We start from the raw sequence: 17,663 nt of genomic DNA, 5'->3' as shown, positions 1-17,663 counted from the left end.
TGTAACTATATTAAAGAGGCTTCGTTTTGTCTGACCAATTCTAGCTGCTACCTCTTAAGCTTTTACTTCCTCTAGACTGGCTTTTTAAAGCTGTACCCAGCGTCACTTGCTTTTACTGAATTTTAACTGACTTTATTGTAACATAATCTGAATCATTTGAGGGGGGAGGTTTCTGAAGTCACTCCTATGTTGGATTACACACCGGAAACCTGCGGACTCTTATCACATCAAACACATTCAACATGCCACCTCCAAAAAAGCACCGTTCCCATCTTATAGAAACTGTGGTATGCCTTCCCACACACACACAAAAAAAGTATAGCAGAAATGTAATATTGCCAAGTAATTCCAACATTCACTGAAATTATTCACAATTTGCAAAGTGCAAGTGACAGAACAACCTTCAATGCCTGCTATTGTACATGACTAATATCAGCAGATGTTCTTTCCTATGTTCAGAGCTGTTCAGCTTCCTCAGCAAAACTGAACAGTTCTGTACCTGTGTTTTTCAGGGATGTATGGCTTAAATTCTGGTGTTAGAGCCTGGCTTTTAGGCACCAAAGTAGGCAATGACAGAGGGATTTGAAAAACTAGCTCCTGTTGCTTTTTTACAGTTTGCTACTGTGTGTTCTTCCCGCCTCTGAGGAAAGAGCTGGTGAAAATCTTTTCAGGGGAGAGAGTGAGATATACTTAAGAAATATGGTAATGATTTAAAAAATGCAAAAATTTTATTTCACAGCCACGGGTTTCATTATTTATTTAGTAGCTAGTTCAATAATTCTACTAGGCCTGAACAACAGCTCCACTTCAAAAGAAAACCCACAAAAGCATTCACAAAACTGAGGAAGTGCAACTTTTTGTGCGCGTGCATGTGCTTGTCAGGGGCTGATATCTTGTGTTATCCAGTGTTTGTTTAGCAGAATCTTATCAATGATTTAATGAGCTGTTTGTTGGGCAAGAATTTTCTGAGAGGAGATGCCACAGTCAGAGACACAGTTTAGAAAGAAAAACATTGAATGGTAACACAAAAACATTGAATTGTATCTTCAGAAACACATTTATGCATGCTTATTCACTTCCACTTACCCATGAAAACAATGCACAGTCAACTCATGTAAACACTACCCCAGAAGCATACAGAATTACTCAAAGTGTCATTGTGCAAGAGCTTCAATAGGCACTTACTTTACATAAGTGCATGCTCCTCCCAGCCTCTTTGCATATTAGTGCAGGCTTTGGGGAAAAGATGCCTTCATGTACATTGAAAATGCACAACTAATGTCAAATTTGCCACTCCAGCTTTTTCAGGATGATTTTTAAATTAACAAAACTGCTTAGTTTTTAATATTTATGCTTTAGAAGCACTATATTCATGCACACCAGCTGCAGTCCTCCTCACAACTTTACGTATCAACTGTCTATCACATGATGCTCTCTAAAGTATCAGGTAATTCTTGCCAGAACAGCTTAGAGAGTGGTTTAGAAAGCAGCTGGGTGCACAGCACAGAGCAAATCAATATAATTACTTTAGCAAAAGCTACTACCTATCCCTGTTACTTGTAGGAGGATAGGTAGAAAAATAAAACACATCCATAATGCCTTAAACATACTGGCTTCTCTATCTTAATTTATGGGAAACAATTTTCATTTCCTGGATCCTACTGTGAATGCTTCCAATGGACTGCACAATAGCTACAGTTTAAATACTTTTTAAACAGAGACTTGTTGCTCAATGTGGGGATGCTTGGTTTGTTTGCTGGCACTGAGCATCTGCATTAGTTTCCCTGCACGTATCCCTACAACTTCTACTGTTTGGGGTCTGAGAGCAGATGGAAAACAATTTACAGACCTTTAACGGTACTTGTTACTAGTGTTTGTTTTCTGCACGTTCATGCTTGAGAAGAGGGCTGCCAGGACAACATCCCCAGGCACAGGGGAAGTAGCCTCCTAGAGCACCAAGGAAGGGACTAAGGAAGACATACAAGCAAGCTAGGACAGATTCAAGCATAGCTGAATTTAAACTGAGGGTCCTGTAACTTTGCAGTCGCTCTTCTCTCCCCTCCCCATGCACTACAGCATTTCAGGATCTGATCTTTAATGAATGTAAACACCAGGGAGCAACTTCACCAAGATAGTGATACACAGATAGCAACCATAGTCAATACGAGCCCATATGCTTCTACTGAAAGAGATGATAATGAAATAGGCCTGAGCTGGCCCCACGGACCTGGTAAAAACTTAGCAAGTAAATCCTGTCCTATTAGAAACCAAATTCTGTTCAGAATACAAGCCTTTTAGAGAGACCACTTGCACTCTCCAGTGCTACTATGGATCTTGCACAGCTACATTCATGCTGCCTTTTGGTCATAATTGCCCTTCAATCTTTGCCACTCCTTAATGTTTTGACAACGAGCATCCTGCGAAGGAAGCATCTCCCTGTCTCCCCACTCAATCTCAGAGGATGCTGGTTTTCCAATGGACAGTGTGGAGCAGAGCAGAAGTGGATGCAGAGAATCACGCTGATGTGGAAACAGCCGTAAGTTCTCCTCCAGAATAACTCAGCAGAAAGGAGCCAAATTTCTGAATATAGATAGGCCTTATGAATAAAGCAGGAAAGCCTTTTTAGTGAGAGCAAAAAATGCTTTTTATTCTCGACATAATAGTCTGGCAGTTTAAACATCTGCAGCTGTTTAAATGCACACTCACTTCTCCCTATAAGTTCTCTAGAAATACTGCACACTACATTGATGTATTATATATACAAAGGCATTTACATGTGTAGGAGAGCAAATTCCTTTGAGAAGTCACTCTGCACTGCAGCATAAATACCGTACCACTGAGGTGGAAGTTGTTCGCGTATCTTACCAGTAGGTCAGTCAGCGATTCCATCTGTCTTTTTGACAATTTGTTCACAGCTTCCCAATTCCCTTGCGGTTTCTTGTCCAGTGAAAATACTTGGAACGCACCATGATTGCAGGTTACCTTTTCTTCAGAGTTGTGCAAAGGCAAGCCGTTGAGCAGAGGGTTTTTTTTCCACGAGGCCAAACACACGTTCCTTCACAGTTTCTTCCTATCAGAGCTGATAAATTCCTGATTCAAAATTCAGAGCAGCTCCAGCCGAGTCCCTCAGCAGTGGCTCCTTTTTAAGAGGGGTTAAACAGCCTCACATCTCATTTGTTTCAATGGGAGATGAAGACGCCTGGCCCCCCTGTGTTACATGGTCCATGTATGGTTTGTATTCTGGAGCCTGTTTCAGGCACAAGATATACTGATAGCACAGTCCAGTCTTTTTATTTTTGTTGCTTAAATCACAGAAGTCAGAAATGAGGAAAACAGTTTTACTCCATCCCACCCTTCTGTGCCTCTCCCTGTCAGCTCCAACATATCCCTTGTTAGCAAAAAGAGCTGTGTAATGCCAAGACAAGAGGTGGCAAGATCCAGATGACATGAAAATAATACGTACCACAAAAGAAACCCTCAGAAAAGTTTCATTCATGACATCCAATAGAGATGCCAAAAAAAGCTTGCTAAAGCACCAGTCTTATTTTCTTCCTTGAAAAGCTAGGAGCCTGTACAAGCAAAGCGATTGCACATTTTAAACAGATTCAATATCCTTCTCAGGGCTCCACTTTACTTAGGCAGTTGAAATTGCAGAGAGCTAAATTCTGCCCTTGCTCATCTTTGGGGGGCCCACATTGAATTTGGTAAGACAGCAGATATGGCAATAAATACAGCTTTTGGCCCACCCATTTCAGTGAGGATTTTAGGCACAGCAAGCCTAGACAGACAGGCAGTTTACTTATTTTCATTTCAGTTCCTGGGCCTCTACAGCAGTGTTCGCCAACGTGGGGTGTGCACAATCCATTGAGGTGCAGGAAGAATTTTTTTTTTGTACCTCAATAAAATTTAAAGATATTTTTTAAATCATGTTTATTTCATCTTTCTCTCATCGTTTTTAATATCTATTTTTGAGTATGCTTTATGATGTACATATTACTACAGTAGTACATATATATAATTTATAAATAAATATACATATATTGCAGATGCATGCTCAAAACTTGTTACTGATAGGGGTTTACAATCAAAAAAGTTTGGTGACCACTGCTTTACAGGTGTTATTACGGTTTACTTGAGAACACTGTCACACCAAATTATTTTGCTAGGATTAATAAAATTGCTTTTCAAATGCCGTCTCTAGTAATTAGTACTTTCATCATTAACCTAAGCCTTATGAAAACAACAACCAAAAGACTGCTTCTGTGGACATGTCCCCTTCCTTCCTTTATGAATCTCCAAAACACAGAACAACCGCCCCTTAATTCGCAGAAAAGGTTATCATGGATAGCACATATAATGCCATATTATAAGTTTGCAGAATGAAAAGGGGAAGGAAGAGATTGGAAACATGCCCTCAGGCAGCACATATTATCAAAACTCTGGTTTCCAGAAGAACATAGTCCACAACAGCTGCCCACACAAAATTGAACGGGATACAAATAGGGCACAAAACACTCACATGCCAAATGAAAGATCTCATGTGATATAATTTAAATATCATCTCCAGGTAACCCTACTGGTCTTGTACTATTTTAGTCTGTACTAAGGTATGCCTACATAAGCTGGTAAAATGATTCCCTTTATATTGATATTATGCTGAATTCAGCCTCCTAAATCCTTATCCAAGCAAAACTTCTAAGGATGAAATCACCAGTGAGTGAAATCCTAATGAGTCAGAGTGGACCAGGATTTCACCCCTGGAGCTCTTGAACATCCCACTCCCAAAGGGGGAAGGGGAGGTGAATGCATTTTAAGGTTATATTAAAACAATGCCATTTAGAATAGCTCACTGTTCAAAATATTTGCTAAATAATAGAGTGTGTGTTGTTTTAAGCGAACTTCCTTTTTTCTTTAAGAAACATTTTTAATGCTTCAACAGTGTATTACTAAATAAACTGACAAAACATCTCAGAACTAACATAAACGTGCAATTTTAATGCCTTCTAATCACACAAATCAGCACAAGATTTTTGTACTTGTGCATGACCTTCTTCAAATTATCCCTCCATTTTGGCTGAATCAGAATGAGCGTGGGCTATTTGATAAAAAACACTAAGTGTGTGAAATGAGGGGCCCTCATAGCTTCTGCCAGACTCCTCTTGACAGAATGATGATAGAAGCACCACATCCCTGGGAGAGTAAATGCAAACTGACAAGAGATGAGCCTTTAGATGTTGAATATAATCTTGAATTGTGCTTGAAGTGTCTTATTATCTTGTCTTTTGATGTCTGAAGGGGTGGCTCATTGTTAGAAAAAGGAAAGCCCTTGCACATCTTTGCCATCTTTAAAAATTGTTTGGCCTTTAACAACTGCTTTTCCAACTAATGTCCATTTCTCCTGACAATAAATATGGCAGGTCGTCAGTAAGTGACAAACAATTTACTTTACATGCCAAGCTTTTATGGTTTTTGAGAGCTCATGTGGAAGCATATTTTAAAAAGCAGTAGGAAATTAGCACCATTACAAATGTTAAGATGGCTGCGTGTGTGTAGTTTACTGTGTGGTTATTCATTACTGCTATGTTTCTGTTTTAAAGTCCTGTCTTTCCTGTATTCAGACTGCTGTTAAAGTTCTTTATTTATCATTGACTAAAAATAGTCAATGAAAAATAAAGAGCAAGAAGCAATTTTCTTCTGCTCTAAAAAAAGCACTATTATAGATACAGTACGTGGGTAATGCATAAAATCATATTTATTAATCATAAAAAATCAATATCAGTAGTGGTATGGCACAGTTTACCTGTATTGCAGACCCTCACAATCACATCACTGTTTTTTCCACCTTCAACCATCTTGACTTTTTTTTTCCCCCCAAACTTAAAAGTTTAATGACGAATCAGATCAATATGATTCCTTAGCAACTAAATCACAGGCGCACTAGTTTTTCCTGTCACAGCACCAGTTTTGCGAAAGCAGTCAAGTTCTTTTTTCAGGTCTCCGTCACTCTGAGAATCCATAAGAATTCTCAAATGGATCATAAACTGTTACAGGGTTCAGGTTATTGTATCATTATAAAAACGTATTGATACAGTACAGATGACAAGACATGCTGCTCTTGTGCTAGTCTATTACAACCATCTGAATACCATAAGAAATATCAGATATAAACAAAATAAAACAGTCAGCAGTAAGCTGTCTTTTAGGGAACCCATTTTTTTTTTTTAACTGTTTTAACCTCGTTTGAAACACAGCAGTTACATGAACCCACAGAAAAGGGAATAAAAAAACCAGAAGAATGGGTTATTAAAAATAAATAACCAAAAACCTGACCATAGCCTAAAGATTTTTTTTTTAATCGCTGCAAGAAAGGGCCTGATTCTGCTCCTTCTGATAAGCATGAATGTTTTGCTCCTGAGTTTTCAGACAGAGCATAAAACAAAACCCTCCCTCCACCCCTCCATCTCCTTTCCAGTACAGCCCCAGACAGCCCCACTGCTGCTGCTAGAAGGACGTGCCATGTGCTGTAACACACCAAAAGCCCACCAGCCTTTACACCAGGCGGGGGTCTGCCGCCACATGCAAGCTTGAAATACGGAAAGTGCTATTCAGAATACATCAGCCATCATTTTACACAAATGAGATAACGGCGATGTGAGAAAGGCTCAGCCCCCAAACTCAATCCCTTTGAGGTCCAGGGTCACAAGCTGGAGTCCCGCAAATCCAAAGTTGCTCATTGACTAGGACATCTCATCTGAGTAAACCTTTGCATCATCTGGTCCCTCTTTTATTCATTGCCTCATAAAAGCAAAGAGATGTGGGGGCTGGGGGAGAGTGAGCAGCACCAGCTGATTGAAAGATTTTTTTTTTTTTTTTTGGTCAGCAACGGTTATGAGAAGGTTCACTGTGCTGTATCCATGCAGTTAAAATAAGGAGACTCTGAAAGCAATGCATCAAATCCCAGCAACAAGCCACACAAGAGTTTCCTTCACACTCTTCATACCAGGGAAAAAACCCACAACAACTCAAACGACTTATGCAGATGCTTTTCTTGCTGGATATTATCATTAAATTTACTGTGCTTATGACAGTAAAGTATATTCAATTAGTAGAAAAAATATTTTTAAAATATTTTCATTTTCTGCTTTCTTCCAGTTGTAAATTTCATTTTTCCTTTGGAGAGATTTGTGACTTGCAGTCCCAGATATTTATGATTTCAGGCAAGGAAGCACAAGAAAGGAGGAGAAATATCAAGCCTGTACATTTACAATCACCTTTGAGCTCATATATATCTGTCTAATTTCCCTCCCCATCTTAATCACTGCTGGTTTTTCTAGTCAAGTGTTTGTTTCAGTAATAACTACCATTTATGGTCCTTAATTATTTTTGAATACCTAATTATGATAATCCGCTCAACCTGTCCCATAAACATCCCCTAAGAACTTCTCCACCTTTATGGAAGCTTTACATAGATTCCGACACCGACACACCGTCTCTGCCCTGCAGCAGGTCAGATGCTGTTCCTGCCACAGCTACTGCCTGTTTCCTCACAGCAAAACAGCAGAGGTGGAGTCACAGAGCCTTTGCAATACGTACGCATACCTGCACGGCCTAACAGAAACCCACAGTAACCCTGGGACTGGTTCAATAAGTCATCTTTTGTTAAGTATGAAGGCAGCATAATCATAGAGTGGTTGCTCCTTCCTGTCAGCGTGTTTGCTTAGCTGGTTGTAGCTCCAGAACATAGGAAGCTGTAGAGCAGTGACCACATTAGAGAGGTGGAGGCCACGGACTGTACTGATAGGACGAATACCCTGTTGAAATCTATGGTCTTCCTGCGTACGTGATGGACGGTCAGCTAAGACCCGTCAGAATCTGGCCTCATGTTTATTCAAATCGCTGAGCAAACATGACATCTCTACACCGTGTGAATAAATCCTAATTGTATGCAAAAGAAAATACAAAAACTGCCCCATATTGTATTTGCTCAAGAGATTACACTGAATTCAAATGATCTTTCTTCCTTTCCAGTTAATACTGTGCTATCTCAAGTAATAATTACACATACTTAATAGTACAATATATTAAAATATGCCTTAAGGTATATTTACTGAAAAGCAATTCTGGCTTCTTGATTAAACACAGGTTTTAGATCATCCTCTTCAAGGAACAAACCCCTCCAAACGCTAAGCTTCAAACAAAGCGTGGAAACCTAAAGCAGACCTCGACAGCACGGAGGCAAAACGCACTTGAGTAGACCTGAGCACCATCTGCCCATGCACAGCTGTATACGCTTCCAGCTGTGCGCACACACCAAAGGGCAGGTGAGGGGAACGGCTCCAAACCTGGATGTAAGGAAGGAGAGGGGCAGAAAGGAAAGGTGGCACTGTTGTTTTTACTGACCCTCGGCTTTACAAGCCTTGGTGTTTGTGATGAGAATAACAGGCTAGGCTGTGTGTCCGGTGTGGTCTGGGAGAGGACTTCCTTTATCTTCTGCTGGAAGGCAACTGACTGCTAATAATTCTTTATTCAACAACTTAAAAACAAGATTTAAAAAAGCGGGACTATGTCAGATAGGAGACTGAGCTCGAAAATGAAAATGACTTAATAGAATCTCTAATGGTCAAACCGTACAACCACCATCTGAACTGAAAAGCACAAAGATGTTTTTAAAAGCTAGTATTAATGCGCTTCTATAAACTCCATGCTACTTTTGAAAGAAGTAATCTAATGATAGATTGCTCTAGTGAATACTGTTCTTAATATAGGAAAATCTTTATTTCTTATTGGTGTAACAGTCAAGTCTTCAGAGTAACCTGGAATTGTTTTAGGACTCTGATTTTTTTTTTTAATTGCATTAAAATAATTCACATCATATTCCAGTCACACTGGCTGATAACTTTTTTTTATATGTGTATTTTTTTTAACTTTTGTAATCACTTTCAAGTGGTGTGATTGCTCTGTTTTCTGAAACGTAACATTTTCCTTAAGACAACTTCAAACTGTTCAGGAATTAAAATGATGGTTTACCTTTCTGAAAAGAAAGGACATCTGATAAGAAAAACAAAACTCCCACTCTCCCAACAACTCTTCTTGCATAGTCTAAAATAAAAACAGAAATCCAAACTACTTTTAGGAATAGACAAGCAGTAGTTTAGTGTTAAACAAACATGTTTTAGAGTGGCAGGGTTGTGCATTGATTTAGTATATGTAGATATCCATGGAATATCTAGAGAACGAACCCAATTTTCAGTCCCTCTGAAAACAGCAGGTTTTATTTAGCCAGACGGGATGCGGTACTGTTCTTCTCTAGATGACCTCTGCTTTCAAAGTAAAAGGGCTTAGTCCTGCTTCCGAGAGCATCAAAGCAGTATCACAACATAAAGCAGGACATGTCACAATACAAATCTTCCTTTGTTTCACACTAGTATTGATTTTGATTTTTATATGGTGGAAAAAGATAAAAATGAGACTTTACGCTAACAAATATCAAACCATTTCCATGACAAAATAATATTCCTGTTGAAACCCACAAATTATGACACATTTATTATCATTCTGCTTTTGCCCCTGTTCAGCATTAATTTTATCATTTACTTGTCATTTTAATGTAACTTGTACCACTGAGCTCATCAGAAATGATTTTGTAACTAGCAAAATAATGTTATTTTGGTAGTACTAATGGTAGTAGTAGTGGAAGTCATATAAAAAGTCAGAAAATAAACCATTAATGGAAGAAACATTAATATACTGAATACACAATTAAATCAAAGTATAAAAAGCCATAAAGCTGATCTTCCCATCCTCTGACCATCTCTCCCCCAAAAAAAGGGCCACAGGTGATGGATGCAACAGAAGAAACAGCTTAGCAAGGAAAAAGAATTAAAACAAAGAAGAACCCACAAATGTCAGAGAGAACAAAACCTAGGAAGACAACACAACAAGGAAAACCAAGCGCTACATAGGATATTAAAGAGCAAAATGATCCACAGGAGAATGGCAACTGTTACTATGAGCTTCCTACAGATACCTCTTCCTTTGGATATTTTTTAAAAATTTATTAACCTGACAGCAGGAAACTTTATACAGATTGCCCCCTGACAGGGTGCCAGCTTGGTATAAGCACTTGCTATCTCTTTGTTTAGCATAAGGAAATCAAGAGAGGTGTTAAGTGGTGCCATGTGCACATTTGGGAAAATCTAACTTTGCCTCCGTCTGCCTCACCCGCACATTTCCACGGAGAACTTGCTTAACCATGTGAAGTCAAACAGAAACATCCAATTCGCCTTCCTTCTCTTTTCTACGTTTGCTTCCTTTTTAATGTGCAAGCGTCTGATCTATTATTAATCTCAAAACACAAACCGGCAAGGATCTCAATCAAAGAAAGTAACGGTTCTTTCACAAATTACCTGTTTACTGTCTAGTAGCCAGCAAGTCTCCTTTGAAACAGCCAGCCATTTATGTTGTTTTTAAACAAGTTTGTTGTTATTTTTATAACTTCAAAGACAGGGAGAAGAAAGATTAACTAATTAAAAATAAACTATTTGTCATTCAGTCATACCAATTACATACTAGGATTTCATTCTTTTTTTCCTTCCCTCCCTAATGTTAGTTATTCTGCATATAAATACAGAAAATCAGATTTCAAGCCTCATTTAAGAAACAGATAACATACACTTATCTCAAAAAAATTTAGCAAAGAAGTAATTAGTAATTCATGAGAACAAACAGAATTGTCTTTAAAAAAACCACAATTAACTTTCTCCATACTCAAAACAGCTTTTGTTGTTTGTTTGCTTTTTTTAAATAAGCTGTCTTTGTCACAATTGAGGCACAGCAATAAGAGACTGATTTATTTCCATACAAGCAGGGGAATTTATAAGTAGGGCTGCAATATTTGCCCTTCATCAGCCCAATATTGCTTTCATCAAAGGTTAAAGGAGTAAGACTCCAGTCTCCTCACAGTTGGAATATACGTGCTAGCATCAGTACCACCACTGCCTGAGCTACCTGCAATACCTAAGCACAGCAGGAACGCTGAGCTAAGGATGGATTTTCTATCTTACCATTGCATCGCGTTTTGTGTTTAAATAGTCATAACATCTTTTTAGGCTTTAATGGGCATTTACTCCCCATTCACAAGTGCATCCCCCACTGACTTCGGTAAGAACTCCGCCAAGGAATCAGACAATAACATTATTCAGAGTGGTTATTCAAGTCCCTAACTGTTTGCAAACACCTATTTTAAAATGCTCATGTCAAATATATCCTTCAGAAATAACAATCAATCACATAGCCAGATCTTCAGCTTCTTTGAAGACTTATTCATTAATTGAGCAAGACACCACTACATTTTAGAAAATGGATTTACAAGCCTGTATAATGACCTGGTTCTGTAAACACGCCACCCATTAACGTTCCTCATTGACACAGTCTCTGTAATGAAATAGTGCTCCTAATCCACAGATTACTTGCTTTAATAAAAGTATCACACATTCAAGCACTAGCAGGATCGGTCCTATGGCCCTTACGGATGGCATGGATAACCGATAGTGTCTCAGAACAAAGCATCCACAATGTGGAAATTACTGAATAAAATTATGTGAAGAGACAGGAATCTTTATATGCAGATTAAACATATTTCAAATGTTTGCTGCATCTAAAAGAAGGCTCTGATTTTAATATTGAGACCATTTGGGCCACGAACTTCCCTATCAGAACCAAAACATTCACTAGAGCTTTAAAATGCAGCAAAAGCGACAAACACACATCGCTTTCTTTCACTGAAATTACCAAACCTTACCAAAGTGTTCCTGATGGGCAGAGATCTTATAGGCCTTTAAAATTTGAGGCTATAACTAAAACACAGAGAATCATCCTTAAATACACTGGTGAAAGGAAAGCTCTTAGTCTGAAGGCCTTTTTTCCCCCCACAGGCTAGATACGCTGTTAATGACGATAATGTGAGCTTCCTCACAGCAACCTAGCAATGACCTCTGCTCTGACCTGCAGAGACCACTGTCTCAAGAGGTAAAAGACAATTTAGTCCTTTATCCTTTGTAACTGAAATGACTCGAGTGCCATAAATTCTAATCAAGGCAACTCCGATTTAAAAAAAAAGAAAAAAAATAACAACAAAAAAATTGGATAATGTATGTTTCCTTAAAGAGCAATACAAGGGATCTACTAGCAAAACACAATCAGCTAGAAACAACTTCTGTCCTGTTCCGCTACAGCATATACGTGTATGCTTATATAGAAAGATGCATGCAGTTCTGAAACATGGGCAACAATATGGGAAAGGAAAACAAAATCCCAAAGCCAATGCAGGGGTTTGAAAATAAACCCTTGTTTATGGAAATGTGTGCAGATTCATTTAACTTGCATATCCCCACTCTGTATTTCAAGCATACACAGCATCATGAAAAAAGCAAAAAACTGGTCATGAACCAAATGAAACCACAGTCTTCGGATCCAGCACAGGAAACCCAAGATTTAATTTCACTGGAACAAAACCTTGCCAGCAAAAAAAACGTTTGCAGTCAATTTTTTGCTGTCCTGCAATTATTAAATAGGAAACACTTGTGCTCCACAATTATAGGCTTGGTCTTGCACTCACTATATACTTACAGCTTTATTTATTTCAGTAAGTTTGATGCACGGAACTACAGGCTTGATCTCAAAGAGCAACTTTTTATAATACAGTAAAATTACCTTAACATGCAAGTGCATTCCCAGCTTTCTTTTTACCATCATCTAATTATGTCACAAATTACCTTCAATTAAGGATGAATTAAGGACTGGATCTAACTCCAGGAAAGCCAGCTTCAGTCCACAGGGGCTTTTGGTGCTTGGACTAGCCACTTCTTTCCTGGGATTCTTACTGTATAGAGAATTTTATTCACGACATATCCCTGGTGTCTATACCAACTTTTGAATCTCAACAGTTATAATATTACACAGCTAAATTGAAGGGGTTTTTTTCTTACTAAGATTTTTTCAGACCAATACTTCATAACTTATTGTAAACTTGTTTAAAGATACTGTATAAAATGGGAACTAGGATTAATTAATTTAGGATCAAATCCCAGTGTGTTTATTCAAGTGAAGCTACTACTTAGCATTAACAAAAGCTTTCTCTAATAAGAGCTGTGGCATTTGGTCTGGGTTACTATTTTGAAGCATATTGCAGAGTAAGACAAGTTGATCTGAAAATTACACCGCCAGGAATGTCAACAGCCAGACTCAGTTTCTCTGTTTCTTAATTACATCATATGATTAAAATAGGAGATACTGCTTCACAAATATTTTAAAGAGTAAATAATACACCACAAGATCTCTTGCAAAGCAACTTCACCTCATACCGCCCAGCAAAACTGGGATTTCTGTAAGCGAAACACGGTAGCTGTGCTAACTTCACACTTCAAAACTGTACTTCTGAGCTAATGCATTTCAGGATAGAGTCCTTTCCCAATATTTTGCACTTCAGAAAGTATTTTTCACCATGTTTTTTACTCCCTTCTTGTTTTACATGATTTCAGTATCAAAAGTCTTTTGCACGCAGGTATACAGATTGCAAAAAGTCTACTGGTATAAACGCACAAGCAAAGGATTACAGATGCAAACCCCCAGACTACAGGACAGCCTTTTCTTTCAAAAAAAAACCCCAAACCAACAAAACCAACAAACACCAACCACCACCGCCAAGAGAAAGCAAGCAGACAAACAACAAGCAAGCACAACCCCTCTAATCACAGCTGCTCCTGTCATCACTCACAGGTAACAACTGCACTGCAGTGACAAAGTGCATCTTCCCAGACACCTGTGCACCAGTTTCAGGTGGGAGCTATTTCAGATCGTCAGAAACTTATGCCAGCTTGTGCTGGTATTTCTGAGACCCAAGGAGCTGCAGCATTCACCTGCTTTGTCACTTAAGAGAAACAAAAGTTGACTTCCTATCTTCCTAAGTCAAAAATAAGTATAATTAATTGCACTCCTGCCCTTTCCTCACCTGCAGCAGGGACTGTTGTTGAAGAGGTGCCATTTTTATGATTGTGCTATCTGCTACCAAAACAAAAAATGAATACCCACTGTTTCTATGGTATGCAGTGAAATACCAAAAGAAGGAAGTTTGAGAAAAAGGAGGTGGATTTTAGGAAAAGGTACAGGTGAGCAATGCAGGTCCTTGCAGAAATAAACCCATCCATCAAAAGAAGCTAAGCAGAATGTGTCCGGTGAGAAAGAAGTAAGTTCTTCGCACCTAATCATTCAACTCTGTTCATCTGTATGAAAATAAGACTCATGAAATATTGCTAACATCAACAAGACACTCAAATGCTGGTCATTCATTCCAACTAAATCAGTACATGATTTTCACAGATTTCTCAAAAAACACGAAAGCAGCAGGGTACAAAAACTTTGTTCTCTATGGACCTGTCTCCTCCCCATGAGTTTCTAAAACGCTCCTCCCTCTCCTGCTTAACAGGTTTTGGGCAATTTTTCACACAGCATGTATTAAATGTTATATTGTAAAAAGAAAATTATTATCTCTGATCACATGAAAGAAAGTTGGAGGAGAAAATAGTCAATCTCTATGCCATCACATGTCAATTAAGTCCACAAATAATTTAATTTCAGAGACTGCAAAGAAAGACCCAAAGTATGCATTCCTAACATGCTATTCATAACATTAGACAAAGAGAAACAGCTATAGAATAATGCTCCATATTTATGTATCAAAGCTTTAAACAAAACAAACACTTAGCTATTTTAAATGTTTACTGCAAATCTATCTTAAGGGATGCATTCGTGACATAAAGGCTCATCATCTTTATTTTAAATTTGCTCATTTTGGTCCTCAGATGTATCAAAATAGCCCCACTGTCTTTTCTTTTATGTTCTCAAAGTTACTAAAATTAACGGACAAGGACTGCTGCTAAAAGATCTGTAGCATCTGTCATAATTGTAACAGAACCTCAATAAATGGTACATAAGTTCATACTGAGGCAGTTGAACTATTTCACCTACTTTTGTTTACTTGGGAACATCTTTTTAGCAGTATAGCAATCAGGCTAGCAAACATCTTACACTCACCGATAGAAACAGCACAATATATTAATTTGTAGCTTTTTCATTAGTGCTTTTAGGGACATAAATTATATTTGCAGTTCAGAAGATGACAAGATATTGTTGCACATCATTTCTATATCCCACACGGCAACTCTAATCAAAGTGTCTGCGTGTATTTCACTATCACTGTAGAGCATCCAAATGACAATGGCTCAAAAAATACCCTGCCTTCTATTACAAGACTTGCCTTATCTAAAAACAAACAGACAATTCACTACCCTCAAATTAAAAGTCCATTTTTTGTTTTGTATATGCCTTGCTATATTTAATAGATGCACCCTAAACATTTGAGCAAATAAAATACATAAACACAGCTGAAGGTGTTTATACTACTCTAGACAACTAATAGCCCTCTGTATTTTAGACATTACAATTCTTTCCTGGATGAAATGGACTAAAACAATTATTATATGCTTTTTGAACATTCAACTGCTAATGGAAATTATGCTTTCCATGGAAACAAAGATTACTCAGAGGTTGCTTAAAAATGGATGTGATATTCAGTAATGGTCATTACTGGGATCCAGAAGTTAAATTTTAGGATTTTTTAATTATTATTATTTTCCCATATCTGTAGTGAAGTTGTTAGTAAAACATTTTGTGCTATATCTTTTAGTAAGGGGTAAAGAACATTTTGAAAGAAAATTGCATGTATTATTTTGTTTAAAAAAATCTTGCAGCTCCTACTGTGGCTGGAATACTGAAATCTGAACACTGCTACAGATTTCCTTACAGATTATGAAATCAAAACTTGAACCTTAGAAAATGGGCTCTGACCCTCTCTCCCTTAAAGCTGCATTCCCTTTAAACAAGACCTTTTTCCCTTCAACTTCCACCTATAGGATCATGTAAAATAAGGAAATGCTCCGTTTCTATTCAGGTTTGTCTCAAGTCACAAATGGAAATAATTAAAAGGAACTCCTTCAGGAGAGCAGTCCCTCTAAACCCAAAATGTCACTATGTACCATATAGTGCTGCTCCAGTTCAGACATCTATCAACATCTATCACTCAAGCACGCGCCTCAACAGCTCTGCTCCCTTCTCTGATTAGAGATCAGAGTTGCTTGAGTTGGCTTACAGGGTGTCATCCGTTTGAATGACAGATGTCTGTGTTGGAGTGCCACTCTTGCTGCTTTTGTTTTGACTGTGAAAGGTTACACTTATCTGGCACAATTTAGACTATTTAAAAATAAATAAAAATTCAGAAGGTAATTTCTCTTTGCACAGACTTTAGGAGAAATATTTCATTTATAATTTAAATTCCAAAAACATTAGCTCCATGTGCAGTACCCTTGGTAGCCTTTGTTTACTCAGTACAGAGTGTTTTCTATGGGAATGTTTCAGCTCTTCAGCCAGCTTTATCTTCACCATATAAAATGATAACTTTTCAGTTTAATCCAGCCTTAGAAAAAGCTGGTAGCATATGAGATACATCAGCACCTAATGCAATAAATGTTAATGAACTACTCCAAGAAAATTATCCCCCCCTCTTTTTTTTTTTTTTTACATTAGAGACCATGGATCAAAAGAAAACATAAAATGTCTGCAACTTGCATAAAATAACTTCGTTGTTGACGAAAGTTTTCAGGACTGACGCTGTCATTCTGGTAACCAGTTGCAATGGGAGCAGAGGGGCTGTACGCCTGCACGCTCCAAGCTACTCCTTCATACTTACAGGAAAATTGAGCGAACAAAAAAAAAAAAAAAAAAAAAAAAAAAAAGAAAAAGAGAACGGGGGGAGATTGCTCTTCCGGACAACATGGTAGCAATGAAATGAAATACCTAGACAGACTTACCGAAGAGCTTGCTGGGAGTGTCCTCGCTGTCATTTGATTCCACAGGCGCAAGCAGGGGCTCATTCAGCTCGTTGTCTGAAGTAGCTGCCTTGTCCTCACCTCTCAACTCTGCATTCATTTCACTCCGCAGTGACAGCAAGGGCTTACTGACTTGTCCAGCTATCATTGGATCCTAGGATGGGGGGGAAAAAAGAATGAGGGGGAAAAAAAAGTGGCAGCTTTGGTGTGCGTATACTCTCTCTTCCACTCCCTCTCTCTCTCTCACACACACACACTCACTCTCTCTCTCTCTCTTATCTCTGGCTGCTCCTGCTGTTATTGCTGGCTGCAGTCAAGTGAAGAGCTATTACAGATCCAATGAGTTTTCCATTACTCCCCACCCTATTAAAGCTCAACTAGCATGTGAGAGATTCAGGATGCTTTGGAGAAAAACTTCTATGAAAGCAGCATAACCAACACAGCTTTAATTGTGGCATGTGGGTTTTTTTGTGTGTATGTTTTTACACCTCACCCTGTCCTTAACGTAGTAAGAAAAGAAATTCCTGTATGCTCCAACGCCACGGAAGAGGAGCGCCCTGTGAGCGCTCCACAGTGATTTAAAGAGGCATCCTCAGCTGTACAGCATTAACAAAATCAAATACACAGTTCCTAGCATCCCAGCGTTTCTATGAAAATACACAGCAGCAAATAGCCATTTCATTACATTCATTCAACAGAGATACAGATTTCTTCTAACTATTC

At 38.3% G+C, this 17,663-nt stretch overlaps 1 protein-coding gene across 1 annotated transcript in view; it reads right to left on the bottom strand.

Annotated features, from left to right (window-relative positions):
- POU6F2 (POU class 6 homeobox 2) overlaps positions 1-17,088 on the bottom strand; it is a 258,232-nt gene extending 241,144 nt beyond the window's left edge. Inside the window, exon 1 of the mRNA XM_009321448.1 lies at positions 16,923-17,088. Coding sequence (XP_009319723.1) covers positions 16,923-17,088 — 166 coding nt within the window. The remainder of the gene's footprint in view (positions 1-16,922) is intronic.
- Between the last annotated feature and the right edge of the window lie 575 nt (positions 17,089-17,663).

This window comes from Pygoscelis adeliae, unplaced genomic scaffold (assembly GCF_000699105.1).
Source record: "Pygoscelis adeliae isolate BGI_AS28 unplaced genomic scaffold, ASM69910v1 Scaffold40, whole genome shotgun sequence".
NCBI lineage: Eukaryota > Metazoa > Chordata > Aves > Sphenisciformes > Spheniscidae > Pygoscelis > Pygoscelis adeliae.
This window is presented reverse-complemented; position numbering and strand designations above follow the sequence as displayed.